This window comes from Culex quinquefasciatus, chromosome 3 (assembly GCF_015732765.1).
Source record: "Culex quinquefasciatus strain JHB chromosome 3, VPISU_Cqui_1.0_pri_paternal, whole genome shotgun sequence".
In the NCBI taxonomy this organism is placed as follows: domain Eukaryota; kingdom Metazoa; phylum Arthropoda; class Insecta; order Diptera; family Culicidae; genus Culex; species Culex quinquefasciatus.
The window spans coordinates 182,764,448-182,782,598 of record NC_051863.1 but is presented as its reverse complement, the minus strand read 5'-3'; the positions used below and the strand labels follow the sequence as shown (position 1 = coordinate 182,782,598).

General features: G+C 40.2%; 1 protein-coding gene across 4 annotated transcripts in view; it reads right to left on the bottom strand.

The window, feature by feature from the left end:
- LOC6035292 (RING finger protein nhl-1) overlaps positions 1 to 18,151 on the bottom strand; it is a 70,955-nt gene that overhangs the window by 2,903 nt on the left and 49,901 nt on the right. For 3 of the 4 annotated variants that reach the window (XM_038261867.1, XM_038261866.1, XM_038261868.1), the window contains 8 exons: positions 14,948 to 15,367; positions 13,594 to 14,880; positions 12,456 to 13,126; positions 11,617 to 12,368; positions 11,373 to 11,556; positions 11,105 to 11,264; positions 10,891 to 11,031; positions 9,647 to 9,723 (listed from right to left, as the gene is read on the bottom strand). In XM_038261867.1, coding sequence (XP_038117795.1) covers positions 9,647 to 9,723; positions 10,891 to 11,031; positions 11,105 to 11,264; positions 11,373 to 11,556; positions 11,617 to 12,368; positions 12,456 to 13,126; positions 13,594 to 14,880; positions 14,948 to 15,361 — 3,686 coding nt within the window. In that variant the 5' untranslated portion in view covers positions 15,362 to 15,367. Of the gene's footprint in view, positions 1 to 9,646; positions 9,724 to 10,890; positions 11,032 to 11,104; positions 11,265 to 11,372; positions 11,557 to 11,616; positions 12,389 to 12,455; positions 13,127 to 13,593; positions 14,881 to 14,947; positions 15,368 to 18,151 lie in introns of all 4 variants that reach the window. The other variant, XM_038261869.1, reaches the window with a different exon arrangement.

Sequence of the window (18,151 nt, the reverse complement as noted above, 5' to 3'; positions counted from 1 at the left end):
CTGCATGTAAAAGGCCTGGGTGTAAAATTAATATTGCAATATTTTATGCAATTTTATGTAATTTTACACTCTGAAATATGTAGCCCATTAGTATGGGAAACCTACTTGACCGAAATGTCAAGCTCATATAAGCGTTTATCCTTACAGATTTTCATCGGTTTGATGGCCGAGTGGGCTAAGGCGCCAGTCCTTACTGTTGGTGCTGGTTTGAATCCCGTCGGTTGCAACTTTTTTTTGTGTTTGCAAAAAATGTACATGCAGTGTGTAATATTAAGTGTTTATTTTGACGAAGGTGATGTGCATGCTTTTGCATGCGATTTTACCATCGGATTTTTTGCTGTGTATTTTTTCTCAATAGTCCTCAAAAGTAACAGCTTTTCAATTTTTACGTACCATTTTTGTATGGACAGCAACCAAAAGTGTATGGAGACTTGTATGGGTGAACCAATGACACAAAATAGCTTCTTTGATTATAGGGAAGGCCCCCACAAAGATTGAGCCAAATAAAAAAATGAAAATGGTCGAAAAGGGCCGATTTGGTAGTGAGTTGCTAATTTTTGTATGGGCAGCTGCCAAATTTCTATGGATTTTTTTGGACAAACTAATGATGCAAAATGGCTTCTTTTGGCATACCGTAACTTACCAAAAAAGTTTCAGTCAGATTAAAAAATACAAAAATTAAAATTGCATAAAAAGACCGGAAAAATTTTATTTGAAGTTTTTGTCAGCCTCCTTCAAAAATGGCCAGAAAAATCATTGGGCAAAAATACATAAATTTCAATAAACTTCAAAATTTCAATGGAAATTTATGTGCAATCAGCTGAAATCAATATAAAATGCATTTCCCTGCTATTAGAATCATTTTATTTTATAATGTTTGGGTTGATTTAAAAATCTTTTCCAATTTTAAATTTTTTCGATTATTAGTTTCGCAAAAAAAATGCTAAAATTTTTGTTATCGTCAGCTCTTACATTTTTTGAAAATTAATGATTGCAAAACAACTGAACCAGTGTGAAATGCACTTTAAAACACTTTTTCATTCAAATGTTAAACTATCATGGTGTATTTTTCTAAGAACATTAAAATAAAAAAAATCGGCAGGACTGATACTTGGCACCATGAAAGAAGGGCTCTTTCCCGAAATTTTGCGGGGTCTGGCAAAATATTTCGTCGCAACTTTTTTAAAGATTTTTTTAGATTTTATAGGATTTTTCTTCGATAGAAATTGATGGGTTCATGTTCATATCCATCAAATTTCTTATGAATGTGCCTCAAGAGACTCTAAATTTCATATCTGACCGCAAATGAAAAGTTTACAACCCTAATTTACCATATTTTAAGCTTTCTTTAAAAAATTCCCAACATCCAAGATGGAATCCTCAAAACGACCAAATAAAAATCTTATCTTTGTACAATTCTGGAGATTTTTTTGAAAAGGTCCAATAAACCAAATTTTCAGTTTTTGCTTTTTGGCTGTTTTTCAAGACCCCTGACTCAAGGCGGTTTCAAATACACCCAAAAAGCAAAAACTGAAAATTTGGTTTATTGGACCTTTTAACAAAAACTCCAGAATTTATCATAAAAAAAAAAACAGATTGCCCGGATACAAATTCGAGCATAAAACTTTGCTAAACTTGTAGTATTACATTTAAAAGCAATTTATTACCAAAAGGTTCCAAACATTATGATTTCAATCCTCTGCCAAGCAGCACTATAATATTTTAAAACATTTTCGAATCAATCACATTTTAGAGAACAGTTTTCTGAGCAATTTCCATAAAAAAGTATCAATTTTGGTTCAATATAAGCAGAGATTTACACAGTTTCGTAAAATAAAAAGTGACTTTCTTCAAAATTTGTGGATTTCATTCCCACTGCCTACTATGATAATTTTTAGGATGAAAACATTTTGCTGAAACATAATACTTCCCGAGCAGACGGCAATAACCTAGGAATAACATTTTTTGATATTTGAAAATACTAGGCCAATAACATTTTATGTTATTTATAACAAGATTTGTTATTCGTCGTTAAGGTATTTTTGTTATTGGATCCCGGGCAGAAAGTTACATCTTCCTGCAAACTTGTCATGTTCGCAAAAACACAAACATGTCAAGTACCTGTTAACTTCCAGTTAAGAGTTAATCAAACATAAACGCGAACAAAATTTACTCTACGCATATCAAAAAATTATCAACTTAAGTTCGTGTTGGAAACTTCAAATTATCATGCTATGGTGCGGAAAAATATCATCCATAAACATAAAATTATCCCGACCAGTTCATTTTTTCCTGGAAAAATATGGGGCGAAAAATATCATACAAAAACATAAAAGTATCATAACAAGTTGTGATGTTTCCAGATATTTTTTCTGTAATAATTTTGTTGCTTTAGAAAGCGTAATACACAGTAAGAAGATATAAGTTTCATATAGACTGTTTTTCAATTGTATTTTAATAAAACAATATAATGTGATGTGATTTTCTAGTAAAATTTATTTTCATTAAATAAGCCTGAAATTAAAAAACTATAGCAAACAATCTGCTGCAAGACTAAACATAATGACAATCTTAATTTTTTTTAAATATTTGTATACAGTCATCCCTCATATTAGGAACAGTTTACAGATCGACCAATATTCAAAAAATCATAGAAAATCGATAATTGAACATAATGATTCGCTTTTACCTTCATTTGACAGCTGTTTTGCGATCTTTCGAATGCTGTATCGAACAACTGCAAATTTTATCGTTTTATATCAAGTTTTTGAAGAAAAACTTCGACCCTTGAAATCTACAAATTCGGAACACTTTTTCTAACGATGTAAACAATCTTTTTATCGCTCCAGGGTACATATTTTTATAAAAATAATGACTTCACATTCGGAAACCAGTAAAACTCATGCTTAGTAATGTTTTATGAATGGTCTGCTAACTTTTTTGTGAAAATATCAGTTAAATTCAGGTGTTCCACAATTGTGGGAGGCACAATAACATCCCACAATTATGGAACAGGCAATTTGGAAGCAGCGATTTGCTGCTCTGAATAAAATAGTCTCGAAATGCAGTTTTTGTTTTAAAAGTACTGCTTATATTAATGAAATAGCAAAAGAATGTCCAAATAAAGGTCCTAAAAATACAGAAAAGATGCATTTGGCATGCTTTTGACAAATTATCACAAAAGTGTTCCGAATATGTGGAATGACTGTATCATTTGCCGTATAATTCGAATTAATTCAAAGTTTAGTGTGAATAAGTAAGGCTGGTAAAAATTTTATTTAAAGTTTTTGTCACTCCTCCCTTCGAAGTTTGCCCGAAAAATCAGGGGGCAACAAAAAATTACATCCAAAATTGCATACTACTAACAATATTAAAACAAATCAAACTTTTTGTAAAGCCAAGTCAAAGAAAAAGCTACGAAAATCTGTACAATTGAACTAAACAAATCAATAATGCACTAATTTATTTGCATTGGCCGCTGAAAATTTTCCTGAAATTCTAGCAAACCTATTTGAAAGTGTAGAAATTTGTAAATATTGTCAAGGCGGAAGCGTTACAACTGGGCAACGTGGCTCGGTCTTATACAAACATTTAAATTTATAAAATTCCCAAACAAAAAAATAAACAAAAATATGGTCTTTAAAGGAAAGAATCAAAAAATATATGCAATCCTTATCAATAAATAATTTATTTTCAGAATTTTATATCAATCTGTCAAAAGTCAATAATGTGTATTCAAAATCAGCATAAATAACAAAATGAAAAACTGAACTTTGCTAAACAAACATTGAAATGTTTGAAAGAATTTCTAAACTGAAGTGATAGGTTCACTTTGAAATAATAATTCTCGTACATACCTTGTTAATCCTCATCCAATCCATCCAGAGAGCATATGATTGCAGCACAATCCATTTTTGGAGCTGATTGGTCAAAGTAAACAAAATTCTAGAAGCCGAATGTCCAGAAAATGCCCGTTAGTAGATCTGTAAGAGAAAATAAAACACAAAGCATCAATTCTCAAACAAAATTTATGGAATAATTAAAAATTCAATAGTAAACAAAGAAAAAAAAACAAGCAATACTTATCTGAGTTTTAAAAATCGTCGAAAAATATTTGTCGGTTGACTAGTAGAACCAACATCTGTAGCCACTTCAGGTGGACTCATCTTCCTCCGTGAAACTGCTTGCGAGCCACACAATTTAATCATCTCCTCCGGAATCACAAGAGGAAGGTTCAGAAACGTAAACAATCACACGCACACTCGCGAAAACACACGGACCAAATACGGTTCCTCCACAAATCGCGATTCTGATGACACGACGACAAAAACCAAAACAAATCGAAACTGCTGTTTTCCTCCACCGAGAACTGTCAAATTCGCCAAAATCATTCCGACGTTGATCCGCGTCTTGATAGCATCTGCTGGAGGAGGAGGAGGATGACCAGCGACATGCAGGCAGGAGGATTTCGATTCTGCGAACTGCGGCTTTGTCATGCACGCGCTAACGTAACTTTTTCTTCTCCAACGAGCCACCAAAACATCAACTTTCACATAAATAACAACATTTCGCAAATCTCATAAAATGACACCAACGAACGCACATTCCCACGGCCAAAATACGCACTTACAACCCGCGGCGATTCGTGGACTGTTGTTAATCAGTGGAAAACTACTGCACCAAAAACGTAAACAAACCCTTGTCCCTTGTCCTGGCGAATCCGCCAAAATCCTTTCCACGTTAATCCACAGCAGCATCTTGGGCAAGGGAATTACTTTTCTGGTGCAGCGGCTTGAAACTTTCCTTGCACCCGTCAACACGGGCGAAACTTTTCTTCGCCCCCAGCCACAATAACACAAACAATCACTTAAACACAACATATCACGGCTCCCGAACGCCACGGAACGGACGAACACACACTCCCTCGGCCACAGAACGTACTCACAACCCGCGGCGATTCGCGGACTACAATTTATCCGTGGAAAACTACTGCGCGAAAACGTAAACAAACCAGCCCGCCACGAACGCCAAAGCTGTCTGTCTGCCGATTGCCGATGCGCGCGTTGCGTGCGAGCATGAACGAAAGAAGAGAGAAAAGAGAGAGTGAGCGAGCGCGTGGGCTCATTTTTGCGTTTTGCGATGAAATTTTATATGCGGTAAAATACTTTTTAATGTGATTAGTTTAACTAGTGTATTTAAAGTAAATTAAAGTGGAAAAAGTCAATAAAAATGTCCATTAACAAAACTGCCATTTTAGCTAAGTCCGGCTTGAAAAAATTAACCTTGTAAATCATCTCATAATCCCGGGTTTTCAAAAATATTCTAAGTGTAGGAAAAGTGAAATTTTGTCGAGGAGTGAAAATTTTGCTAAGTCCAGCAAAAACAAGATAAAACTAGAAAATATCATCTCATGATAAAGAGGTCGAAATTTTTTCTAAGTCCCAAAATAATTTGGCTTTCGAAATTCTGCTAAGTCCAGCAAAAACAAGATAAAACAAAATAATATCATCTCATGATAAAGATTTCGAAATTTTTTCTAAGTCCCAAAATAATTTGGCTTTCGAAATTTTGCTAAGTCCAGTGAAAACATGATAAAACAAAATTATATCATCTCATGATAAAGAGGTCAATTTTTTTTTCTAAGTCCCAAAATAATTCGGCCTTCGATTTTTTTCTAAGTCCGGTAATATCATGAGAAAATGAAAATTTATCAACTGATGATAAAAAGTCTACAAACATAGAAAGGAACATAGATTTCGGCGCGCATTTTAAGAGTTTTTGGAACAAATATCAAACATGCCATGATATCAAAAACAACTCAAGTTATTTTTTTGTTCGTCCCATGATGCGACTTTCTGCCCGGGTTTCGAAATTTTGCTAAGTCCAGTGAAAGCATGATAAAACAAAATAACATCATCTCATGATAAAGAGGTCAATTTTTTTTTTTCTAAGTCCCAAAATAATTCGGCCTTCGATTTTTTTCTAAGTCCGGTAATATCATGAGAAAATGAAAATTTATCAACTGATGATAAAAAGTCTACAAACATAGAAAGGAACATAGATTTCGGCGCGCATTTTAAGAGTTTTTGGAACAAATATCAAACATGCCATGATATCAAAAACAACTCAAGTTATTTTTTTGTTCGTCCCATGATGCGACTTTCTGCCCGGGATTGTTATTGTAATAACAGACTTATAACATTTTGAGTTATTCTTCGAACAAATCGTTGTTATTATTTTTTGTTATTTTAACAACTAATCCGATCATCCCAATAACAGTTCAAGTTATTATTCCATAACAAAAAATGTTATTCCCAAGTTGTTTTCGCTTTCAATCAATATCAGACCAATAACATATTTTGTTATGATAACATAAACTGTTATTAAAATCTTATGCAAAAATGGATTTTTCAAGAATATTCCATGACACTTTTTGTTATTTTAACAGTATTTTTTATTGAAATGACATGAATTTTTTTATTACCGTCTGGCCGGGTTATATATAATTTTGATAAAATTTATGGACATTATTTTATTAGAATCATAAAAACTCAGTAGGCGATGTTCATCGTTTGAATGGGAATTTAATCCACAAATTTTGAAGAAAGTCACTTTTTATTTTACGAAATTGTGTATGTCTCTGTTTCTATTGAACCAAAATTGATACTTTTTTATGGAAATTGTTCAGAAAACTGTTCTCTACAATGTGATTGATTCCAAAATGTTTTAAAATATTATAGTGTTGTTCGGCAGAGGATTGCAAATATTATGTTGGGAACCTTTTGAGCAATAATAGCTTTTAAATGAAATACTCTAAGTTTAGCAATGCTTTCAGGTCGAACTTGTATCCGGGCAATATGTTTCTGTATTTTTATGACAAATTGTACAAAGAAAAGATTTTTATTCGGTTGTTTTGAGGTTTCCAGCTTGGATTCAAAAGGGGGGTTATTTAAAAAAAAGCCAGAAATCTGTTTAATTTGGGCTAGAAACTTTTGATTTGAGTTCAAATTTAGAGTCGCTTGAGACACATTCATAAGAATTTTGTTGGATATGAACATGAACCCATCGACTATGGTGAAGAAAAATCTTATAAATCGAAAAAAAATCCTAAAAAAATTGTTTTGCCGGACCCCGCAAAATATCCGGCTAGAGCCCTTCTTTCATGGTGCCAAATATCAGATCAGATTTTTTTTTTTATCTTAAGTTTGTTCTAGGAAACACACCGTGACTTCCAAAAGTTTGGGAGCGATTGGTTTAGTCCATCTTTTTAGGACAAGTTAGCACCATATTCGAGAAAGTTGTAGAGCACCTTCCTGAGCAGAGGTTACCCATCCCAAGCGAGGAAACTGATTCTTACCCGAGCAGACGGTAAAAACTTTGAAATAACATTTTTTGATATTTGAAAATACTAGACCAATTACATGTTTTGCTATTTATAACAAGATTTGTTATTCGTCGTTATGATATTTTTGTTATTCGATTGTTATTGTAATAACAGACTAATAACGTTTTCAGTTATTCATCGAACAAATCTTTGTTATTATTTTTTGTTATTTTAACAACTAATCCGATCATCCCAATAACAGTTGGAGTTATTCTTCCATAACAAAAAATATTATTCCCAAGTTGTTTTGGCGTTCAATCAATATCAGACTAATAACAAATTTTGTTATGATAACATAAATTGTTATTCAACTCTTATGCAAAAATGGATTTTTCAAGAAGAATCCATAACACATTCTGTTATTTTAACAGTATTTGTTATTTAAATGACATGAATTTAGTTATTACCGTCTTCCCGGGTATTTGTTAAAAATGTTGTATGCAACTCGTTGCAAAACTTGATTTTTCAGCACTCGTCGTATTTTTCAAAAATAAACATTTGAAAACTTGTTTGAAGCTACTATTTCGTCCGAAAAATGTATTTTACATCTGAATGTGAAGTCAATTGCCGCAAAACCTCTTGTTTGAAACCAGAACACAGTGTGCTTCCAAAATTAAGCATCGTCGTTCTTCGGGCGGAAGCTGATGGAATAAAATTTCCGCAAGCAATCAATAAGATACCACCAGCAGCAGCGGAACCGTAATGGTGAGGCTAAAGCGAAGAAGCTGCATAATTCAATTTCCAACGCCATTGCCTGCCGGACGTTCGAGTTTTGTTTGATCTTCGACGATGACAGCCAGGAAATTGTTAGCCATTTTCGAGGGCCCGGAGTTGATGTTTGGGAAGTGAACCATTAAAAATAAAAATTGACAAGTACGAGTCTGATCCGAGAATTTTTAGTATGAATTTTTGCTCGCAAAAGTTTTAATAAGTTTGGTCATGGACAACAAAAAAACTGCCACAGATGTAAGTAATCTCGCAGTTCATCGCTACCACAGAGAAGCTATCGATATGACGGGACCAAATATTTCCAATTTGTGGAAAAGAAAACCGCCCCGGGGGGAGAAGGCGAACAAAATCTGTTCAAATATAGAAATTTCATTACTGCGGGACATAGATTTCTCATCACCACAAGGCTGCGCTGCGCTGGGTCGGGTTTCTAGTCCCGGAGGCAATATCAACGGAGTTTGGCCGTTTATTGGCTGGGATTATTGTAAAAGTTTGGAGGGAAGCGAAATTTTGTTCTTGGTGTTTAATCAAGATAAATCATACCACAGAATGTTTAATGTTTAATGTTTAATGTTTAATGTTTAATGTTTAATGTTTAATGTTTAATGTTTAATGTTTAATGTTTAATGTTTAATGTTTAATGTTTAATGTTTAATGTTTAATGTTTAATGTTTAATGTTTAATGTTTAATGTTTAATGTTTAATGTTTAATGTTTAATGTTTAATGTTTAATGTTTAATGTTTAATGTTTAATGTTTAATGTTTAATGTTTAATGTTTAATGTTTAATGTTTAATGTTTAATGTTTAATGTTTAATGTTTAATGTTTAATGTTTAATGTTTAATGTTTAATGTTTAATGTTTAATGTTTAATGTTTAATGTTTAATGTTTAATGTTTAATGTTTAATGTTTAATGTTTAATGTTTAATGTTTAATGTTTAATGTTTAATGTTTAATGTTTAATGTTTAATGTTTAATGTTTAATGTTTAATGTTTAATGTTTAATGTTTAATGTTTAATGTTTAATGTTTAATTTTTTGGTAATTTTTGATGAATAATGATTCCTAAAATGAGCTCCCACTAATTTGCAACTTCCGAGCATTTCCCCCCAACATATTGGAAACCTTAATCCTTAATGGAAAAGTACAGATGCTATCTTGTCACTCGTTAACGGAATTTTTGAAGGCGTGCGACAAGATGGTATTGCGATCACCTACGTGTTGTACTTGTCAAAGCTGGTTTTCTTTCCGTTTATTTTTTTGCTCGCAAAAACCAGTCTAAGCTCAACCAAAACACGCGTTAACGAGGAAAAGCCGCTTAGAGAGCATTACTGTAGAAAAGAAAAGGGGGCAGCGGTTTTGAGTCAGTTTCAAGTCGAAGAGAAAATAAAAAGGACGCGGGGGAAAATTGAATTTTCCAGCTTTTCTCAAAAGCTGTTTCCATGTCCCGAGTAGATGCGTGAGCTTAGGGCAAAGTGTGTGGAATTTATGTGTTTGAATGAGAGGAGGCCAGATACACGTTGAATCGTCTTACCTTGGGAATTTAAACTGACCCTCGTCTGAGCCTTCACCACCGAAGGTGGTCAGCACTCGGCCGTTGACGTCGAAGATCTGCAATAAAGAAAAAAACATTCAAACTTGAGTACGGAAACCACTTGACGTATCTTATACTGTGACAAAAACTAGAGAGCACTTCGAGGAGCCTCGATGTCCACTTGGACGATTCATCGAAGGAATTGCTATGCTTGGGAATCTGTGAGGGATAAAACTGGGGAGGGGGAACACAACATGTTGCGTTTCTGTGCCACTTTCCTCGATGAGTTTGGGATGGTACCGAATACAGAGCGACCATCTGATGTGGGTTGTTGTGGCTTACTTCCTTCCGCCACTTCAAGTAGCAGGTACTGGTACAGTGGACAACTTTTATTTAAATAGTTTGTCCTTGAAAAAAATTTTTTTTTTGAATTACATCTCTAATGTATCATATTAATTTCATCTGAACAAACATTTTGAAGTTTTGAATAAATAATTTTATTTAAAATAATTTATATAAGATAATGTCTTTCGAACCAAATTCAGTCAGAATTCATTACGCATTCCATTTGTTCCAAAACAACCCACAGTACACGTGCAGAAAGCTTATTACCACGTGGAACGTTCCCCCGCAACACGTCCTGCTTTCATATCGATGAAATGTAGCGTTGATGAGGGTCTCTTGTCACAGGGGGGACAAGAGGTCCATTGTGGGTGTAACTGTATGAAAATCATTCTCAAATATTCTGCTGCCTCCCCATTACACCTGTCCAAGCTCCGGAAAACGGAAACATTTCCGTTGAGCTCATTTCCTTTTCTCCCGCAGAGAGTGTAGAATTCGTTCGTTGGGTCGGCCCAAGCCGACTGGATGGACACAATGGGCCCGGTAATCAGATTGTCAAATTATCGAAATTCCATCGCTCACGGACGGGGCCGTTGTGCCTTTTGTCGACGGGAGGCCGTCTTGTTGCTGTCGGCCCCGGGCGCTGGACATGCCACACCGTTAGCTGGATTCTTTGCTAGGTGTGTGGGGCAGTGTTGCCAAACTACGCGTTTGTCGGATGCGAAGTTTCGGTAAAACTTGGCACCACTGCACCTAGGGATGTCAGCTTTCCGGACAAAGGTGTGACAGCCATCACATGTTCCACAAGTGACACCCCAGTCAACGGGAGCGATAGACAATTTTCTGGACAAAATCCGGTGGGTGTTGACGGGCGACACCCACCGTCGGCCTTCGTCACTCACCTGGATGCGATGGTTGTTGGAGTCGGACACGATGACGCGGTTCGTGTTGGACACGGCGATGTAGTGCGGGTGCTCCAGCTGGCCCTCGTCCTTGCCGCACGAGCCAAACTTCCCGATGAAGGAACCGTCCGATTGGAATACCTGAATTTTTGAGGGGAATTCAATTAGTAAAGTTATGCTGAAACATCAAGTTGCTGACGGCAGCGAGACCTACCTGAATTCGATGATTTTCCTTATCACAAACGTAGATGAAGCCTAGCGCATCGGTTGTGATGCCCCACGGATAGTTGAACTTGCCGTCGGCCGTACCCTGGGAACCGAACGAGCGCAGGAAGCGTCCGGCCGGATCCAGGACCTGGATGCGGTGATTGTATCTGTTGAATTGAGAGACAAATTAGAATTTTCGGTATTTGGCTAAAAACTTCTTTTGAAAACATCCCAAAACATCTCAAAAACTAAAACTAAACGCAGCATCCCCTCACCTGTCGGCGATGATGAACTGGCCGATCCGGTTGACGGCTACACCGGCCAGGCAGTCGAACTCGCCGTCCCCGTTGCCGTACTGGCCAAACTCCTTCACGAAGATACCGTTGGAGTCGAAGACCTGCACGCGATGGTTGGACGAGTCCGCTACCACGATGCTATTGTCGGGACCCACGGCGATGCCTGAAGAAAGTTAGTCGTTAGCGAAACGGTTCTCCGGTTGTCAGCTTTGGGTGCACTTACCGCGGGGCCACGTGAAGGAACCGGGTTCGCTCCCCCGACCTCCTATCTGGAACAGTTGTCGGCGCTTCTGCAGGTACTGCGTCCTAGGGGACATACCTGCTGCCCCTGGTATACCGACTACTGCTGCCGTAGGAGAGGTAGGGGAGCCTACCCCGTTTTTTGAATCGTCATCGGAGCTGAGGATGTCGGACTGGCGCAGCGGCAAGCCCAGACTGAGGCGCCGGGCGGCGGCTGCTGACGTCGACGATGACGACGAGGTGGACGGGGAGGCCAACGATGAGGACGTGGCGGAGTGGGACGACGTCGAGGTGGAAGGTGTGTCCTTGCCGTCCTTGGTCGAACGGTTGCCGTACTTGTTCTTCAGGTAGCGGGCCCACGAGCTGAGGGCGGCACCGTCCTTGTCACTGCCGGTGTTACGATCCGGCGAGGGTTCGCGCGACTTGAGCGCATGCGTCGAGCGGCTGCGAGACAGATCGGCAGGTTGCGACGCTAGCGATGACGATGTTCCGTACCGGGACGCCAAATAGGCCGATGGAGAAGACGTGGTCGGAGACACCGGTTCGTCGTCTTCATCGTCGTTGCCGAAGTTGTGCGAGGAGCGGCTTCTCGCCAGGCGATTCCGGCGGTCCTGCAGGGCGCTGAAGCGGCTACGGTTACTGCCGAGGCGACTGTCGGAGTCGTCTCCGGTGGCATCATCCTCCGGGGCCACCACGGCCGTACTCTTGCTCTTGTTGAGGAACCGGCTGGTATATCTGAAAGAAGGCAATGTGTCCTACAAACGAGAAAAAAAGAAGAAAAGCAAGCGGCTAGTGTTGTGGCAACTCAAGCAGAAACGTTACCCGGAGCTGCCGTATTTGTTCTCCTCGGGTTCCACGTGGGCAGTGGTTCGGGACCGAAGGGCGGACGATCCACTGCCGTACTTGGGACTTTCGTCGCGATCGTACTGGCTGCGATAGTTCGTCGGGCTGGAGTATCCGCTGGCACGAGGCTCTTCACGAGACGTCTTTCTCGTGTCGGCCGCAGCCGCTTCACGGGCCTGGATTCGGCTGAGCAACGGTGAACTTGGCTGCTCCGTGCGCACCGGCGAGGAAACCACCGTCGGTGTAGGTCTCGCTGGCGCTGGCTTCACCTCCTCTTCCTCTTCTTCGGATTCTTCCTCGGAGGACGATTCCTCCTCGCTGCTACTGCTCTCGGATTCTTCCTTCTTCGCAGGCTGTTGCTGCTGCTGAGTTTGCGGCAAGAACCGGCTCTGGAAGGGTTTCTTCTCGCCCGTTGGCGACGCAGTGCTACGGGCCGGTTCGGAGTTTTTCAAGATCGATGCCTTCGGCTTGGCTTCTTCGGTGACGGTGCGAGCCGTTGCCGGAGCTGGCGATGCGCTGCCGGACTCGCTCGAAGAGTTGGAATCGCTACTGGCGGAACGGGTCGGAGTTTTCTTGGCAGCAGCATTGGTGGTGGCCCCTGCTTGGCGGGAACGGCTCGAGCGCTCCGAATCGTCCTGATCACTATCGGCCTGATTCGTGTGATGAGGTCGTTGTGGTGGTGGTGGTGGTGATGATGATGATGTTGTATGGAAGAACAGAAAACGGGAAGAGGGTTTCAATTGATGTGGAGGAATAGAGAGAGGTGCCTGGCCACGTGGCTGAAGGGAGCTGAGCGGTGTACCTAGAGGTGTGTGGGCTTTTTTGTTTGTTTGTTTATGTTTGTGTGTGTTGAGGGTTCAATTTTGCCAACTACGTGAGGAACTGAGAGATTCGGTGGGGCGTGAGTTCCGCTCGGTTTCGTGGAACTGGTAGCTTGGTAGCGCGCGCGTTGTTTCAGAACGGTTCTTTGCAGAGGACGAAACACACACAAAGGTAATACTTAGCAGTAAGTTCGGGATGTCTTTTAGTGGTAGAAGAATTTTAATCTATTGTTCGACTGCGTTGTTTGTGTAAGTGGGATAAGCTAGAGAGGCTATAGCTCTTCATCGGATCTCACCTCGACGTGTGGCGACGATCTTCGAGCAGGTGAAGAAGGCGTGCTGTCACTGTCATCGCTGGCAGCGGCGGCGGCCGCAGCAGCTGCTACGCGACCTTTCAGTGCGGACACTCGGTCGGCAGCTGGCCGTTCCGGTTCCGTGGGTACCGGTGAAGACGGGCTCGTCGTAGTCGTTGTGGTACTCGTCGAAGCTCCTTTGTTCTGGCGCTTGATCTTGGCGATTTCGTCGTCTTCGGAAAGCTGACGGGACGTGGTTACCTTGGGTTTGGTGGCCAGCGGGTTTGGTTTTGGCACTGTTGGCGTTGTTGCGGGGGATGCTTTCTTGATTTTACCCTTTTCCGTATCTTGCAGCCGTTTCATAACACGTGGCGAGTCCATCAACCGGAAGATACCACTCAACGGACCCTTGGCACAATCTTCGGTGCTTGTGACTTTGTTGGCCTTTTCCTTCTCTTCGGCGGTGCGCGCTGGCTTTGACTCGTTATCCGAATCGTTGTCCAGTTGGTGACTACGGGCAAACCGCGACCGGAAGCGTCCCTTGGTTGATCTGCTGGACGGCTCATCGTCGTAGTCATAATCGTTTCCACGACCATACCGAGATTCGTTTCCGTACCTCTCCTTCTCCGGCTGGGGAGGCTTCACCGGTCGTTCACCAAACTTGCGTCCACCGAGTAGCGGTTCGTCGTCCGGATTCCAACCTTGAGCTTCCTGCTGACGGAACTGAGCCGCCAACCGGTGATCGCTCTTCGATCGCATCAAACCTGGTCCGGAAGGCGGCTGCAGCAGCGTGCTCTGACTTTGACTCGTGCCGGCTCCATCGTTGGGCAGCTTCAAATCTCCGTACGAGGACACCTCCATGATCAGTTTGTTCGGGTCGATGTTCATGATGAAGCGCACCTTCCGACTGTAGTCCATCGTTTCGCAGTCAAAGTTCCGGATAAAGTCAACCGTTCGCAGGAAGATCTCCTTCGTGTCCATCAGCTCGCAGTCATCCCACTCGACGTTGCCTTCGTTCATAAACTTTTCAGCCAAGTCGGAGTTGCTCTGAATGTTGGCGATCTCCAACTCCAGGTTATCCTTCATCGTGATGACATTCTTCAGCTCCGTCGAAACGTACTTGTCCATGTCGGTGCGCAGGTGGTCGGTCCGATCCTTGAGTGCCTTCTGCAGCCTGCGGTAAATCTCTTCGATCTCCTCCGACACACTGCCGCAGTTGTTTTGCAGGTTTTGGGCGTTCTTCTCCACCACCGCAAGCACCTCCTTCAAGCGGTGCAGTCCTCGTCGGATCTGTAGGAATGGAAATTACAGTGAGACATCTGGGATACAATAATTTCTTCGCGGCCAAACCCGTTACCTGATTGTTGATGCGGTTGATCTCACGCCGCAGAATGTCCATGTGGGCTCCCTTGCAGTCGGGGCAGATCTTCTTCTCACAGTGGACGCACAGCGCGCAGTATGACTTCTCCGAGCAGACGCCGCACCGCTCCATGACCTGGCCCGAGGTCGGATCCGGCAGCTCGCCGGTGATCTCGATGTGCAGCTCCAGGAACCGCTGCAGCGTCACGTTGGTCGGGAAGCCCTGCACGCCCTGGTAGGGGATGCGGTGCTCGGCACGACACTCCGGACATTTCACCTGCCGCTTCACGTAATCGATGAGGCCGTCCATGCACGGCTCCATGCAGAACGAGTGCTGGCATGGTAGCAGCTTCGGGTTGCGGTATCTGTCCAGACACACGCAACACGTTAAAAGCTGTTCAAATTGCTCCATTTTTCACTGGAAACGGAAGAAAGGATACTCTTGTTAGAAGCTTGAAGCTGGTATGAAATGAATGACTTTTGAGTCAGTATTTTAGAAATGCTGTAATATTAAAATGAAGTCAAAAATACTGTAGTTTAGAGTACAACGATTTCTAAACTTTATGTTTCAAAGTGCATTAAAAACTGCATTCCCTATTCGGACTGTAGTCCCAATTCGCTCCAGTAGATGTTGAAATGTTCTGAGGATTCTACTGAAAGCGAAGAAATCGATACAAGTCCACTGTAAATCTGTGTTAATAAAATTGTTACACACTCAACCCCCGGTGCTCGGTCACTTCTTCGTTTGAAACTTTTTTCGTTTGCACCCCGTTGGTTTGACAAAGTCAAACTAAAAAGTGACGAACTGTCACTTTTTGCACGGGACTCACACATATTATCAAACAAAACGTTTGGGAGTAAGTGTGAGCTCTGGATGTCAAACTAAAAATTGACCCCATCCGTTTGACAACAGTTGAAGTCAAACCATCGGGGTTTCAGGGTACCACAATAGATCAAAGTCATGGTCGCAGTGGTCTCAACCCAAAAAAAAGGTCTCTATTCCAATTCTCCAACAACAGTAGTTACTACTGTTGCAAAACAATAAAAAAAATCTTTCATCATTTCCCGACCCGGATATTGTTCCACCTCGAGCATGCAATCACACCCAGCAAAGAGCTTCCCATTTGTGCCGGATTGAAGCCTGACACAACCAATTGCTCGCTTTCCACAACCCAAGCTGACTGACACTCGGATTGACTTTTTTTATCGGGCAAAAAAAAAACAAAAAAAATAAAAACGCGCCCAAAAAAGAGAGCGATTGGAAAAGTGAAAAATAATGTTCAACTTCTCGATACCTTCGGAGATTTTTCGTTCTCTTTGTTTGTTCACGTTTGAAATGGTATTTCGTTCCGACAGCTGGCAATCTTTCGCCTCAAATTGGACAGTTCCGGCTGCCAATTATGGTGTGTAACGTAAAACCAAACCAAGCGGTTTGATTGGTGGGTGCGCGTGGTTTGGAGCAAATTATCAAGCAAACATTCGCAAGCCCACTACCAGGACCACGTGTTCAACCTTGATTTGGTTCGGCGGTTCTCCACCGGGGTAGTTTTTGCGAAGGATACAATTGGGTACTAAAGTCTTATGTCAATTTTTAAGTACAACGGTAAAAAACACGATTAAAAACCATTTCTGATCACTTTTTTTCATTTTAATGCAAATTTTTTTTTTGACAAGACAACATTTTTTCGATGGATCAACTATGGTCCCCTTGGAACGAGCTGTCAAGTAGGAGCTTTTCTGTCAAGAAGGACCGCGAGGTTAATTTTTCAAAATTGATTTAAAAATCCATTTTAAACTCTTTGTGCTCGTACAAAGGGTCATTGTACTCAGAAAAATAAGCTTCATCGCTGTAAACAATAATATCAGCAATCTAAGCTTCATTTTAGGACCCAATTATGAGCTGATTTTACACATGATAGTTGTAAATTTACATGTTTGGAATATTAGACATTTTTCTGATGCAAAATCTATCATAATTCTCTGATTGATAGAACCATGACAAAAGAGGGCACACTCACAGATTTCCTCATGACATTGTCGAATGAGAGCTAAATTCAGGTCGATGGTTTGTGAAGATTTCCTGAGGTTTTCCCTTCTTTGTCTTTTTCGTTGAGAAGTTACATAATATGAAGCTGAAGGTTTAAGAACGTTGAAATTTTATGAGCAGAGGTGCAATAATAGCTAATTACAAGTACTGACAAGAATCGCCCTCTTATTTTTACTACCAGAAGTATAAAACTCAAAAAACATCAATTACCATTATTAAATAAAAAAAACATCCGACTGCCTGTTGTGGGGAAACCGTCTTTGTTTGATCGTCACTCACGAGAAAAGGTCTGGGGTTTGTTGTTCGTGTAACGCGAACGTCTTTCTCACAAATATATATTCAGTCAAACCCCAAACCAAAACAGCGTGATAGAGAGGATGACGGATGACTCACCCCACCAAATGTCAACGCGGTGTGATCCGGCCACGGAAAATGGCGGTGAGTCAAGCTTCCAACCCCGCGAAATAAGGCGCGGCGTCGTTGTGAAAGAACCACATTCTGGGGCATTCGCTGTAAGTAATGTGCGGTGCTGTGTATTGAGTTTAACTGAACAAAAAACAATGCATTTTCAGATATCAACAATGATTTCACACTCCAATGCTCGAATTCTTTCATTTATTTTTTTATTTTTCTCGTGTTAATGGTGTCATTTTGGACAAGTTTTTATCAACAAAAAACTTTTCTTCTTCTACGATTTTATTTGCTCATTTTTTTTTTGTTTTATTTGCGTTTTCATTGTTAAGGTTTTATTTGTTTCTGATACTATTTGGTTTATTCGAATACCTCTTATCACTAACTTTTAAATTTTTCAAATTTTCTAGCAATATTTGCTTGTTTGCACATGTTATGCTATTAAATGATACCATTATAATTAAAATTGTAAAAATGCGTAGAAGCTGGCACATTAAAATTTTTACTGAAAACTGATTTTCACTTAACATTAAAAAAAATGTAAATAAAAATACAAAATTTTATTTTATTGAGAAGTTTTTGTGGAAAAGTTGCAAATAAAAAACAAGTCAAGCTCAACGCATTAAAAAAAATTATAAATGATTTTTGGCGATTTGAAATCCTTTTCATTAGGGTTTTTTTTTTCTCAAATTTTCTCAGTTGAAAGGTTCTTCAAATCTCTGAAGTAGAACTGTTAAGTTCTAA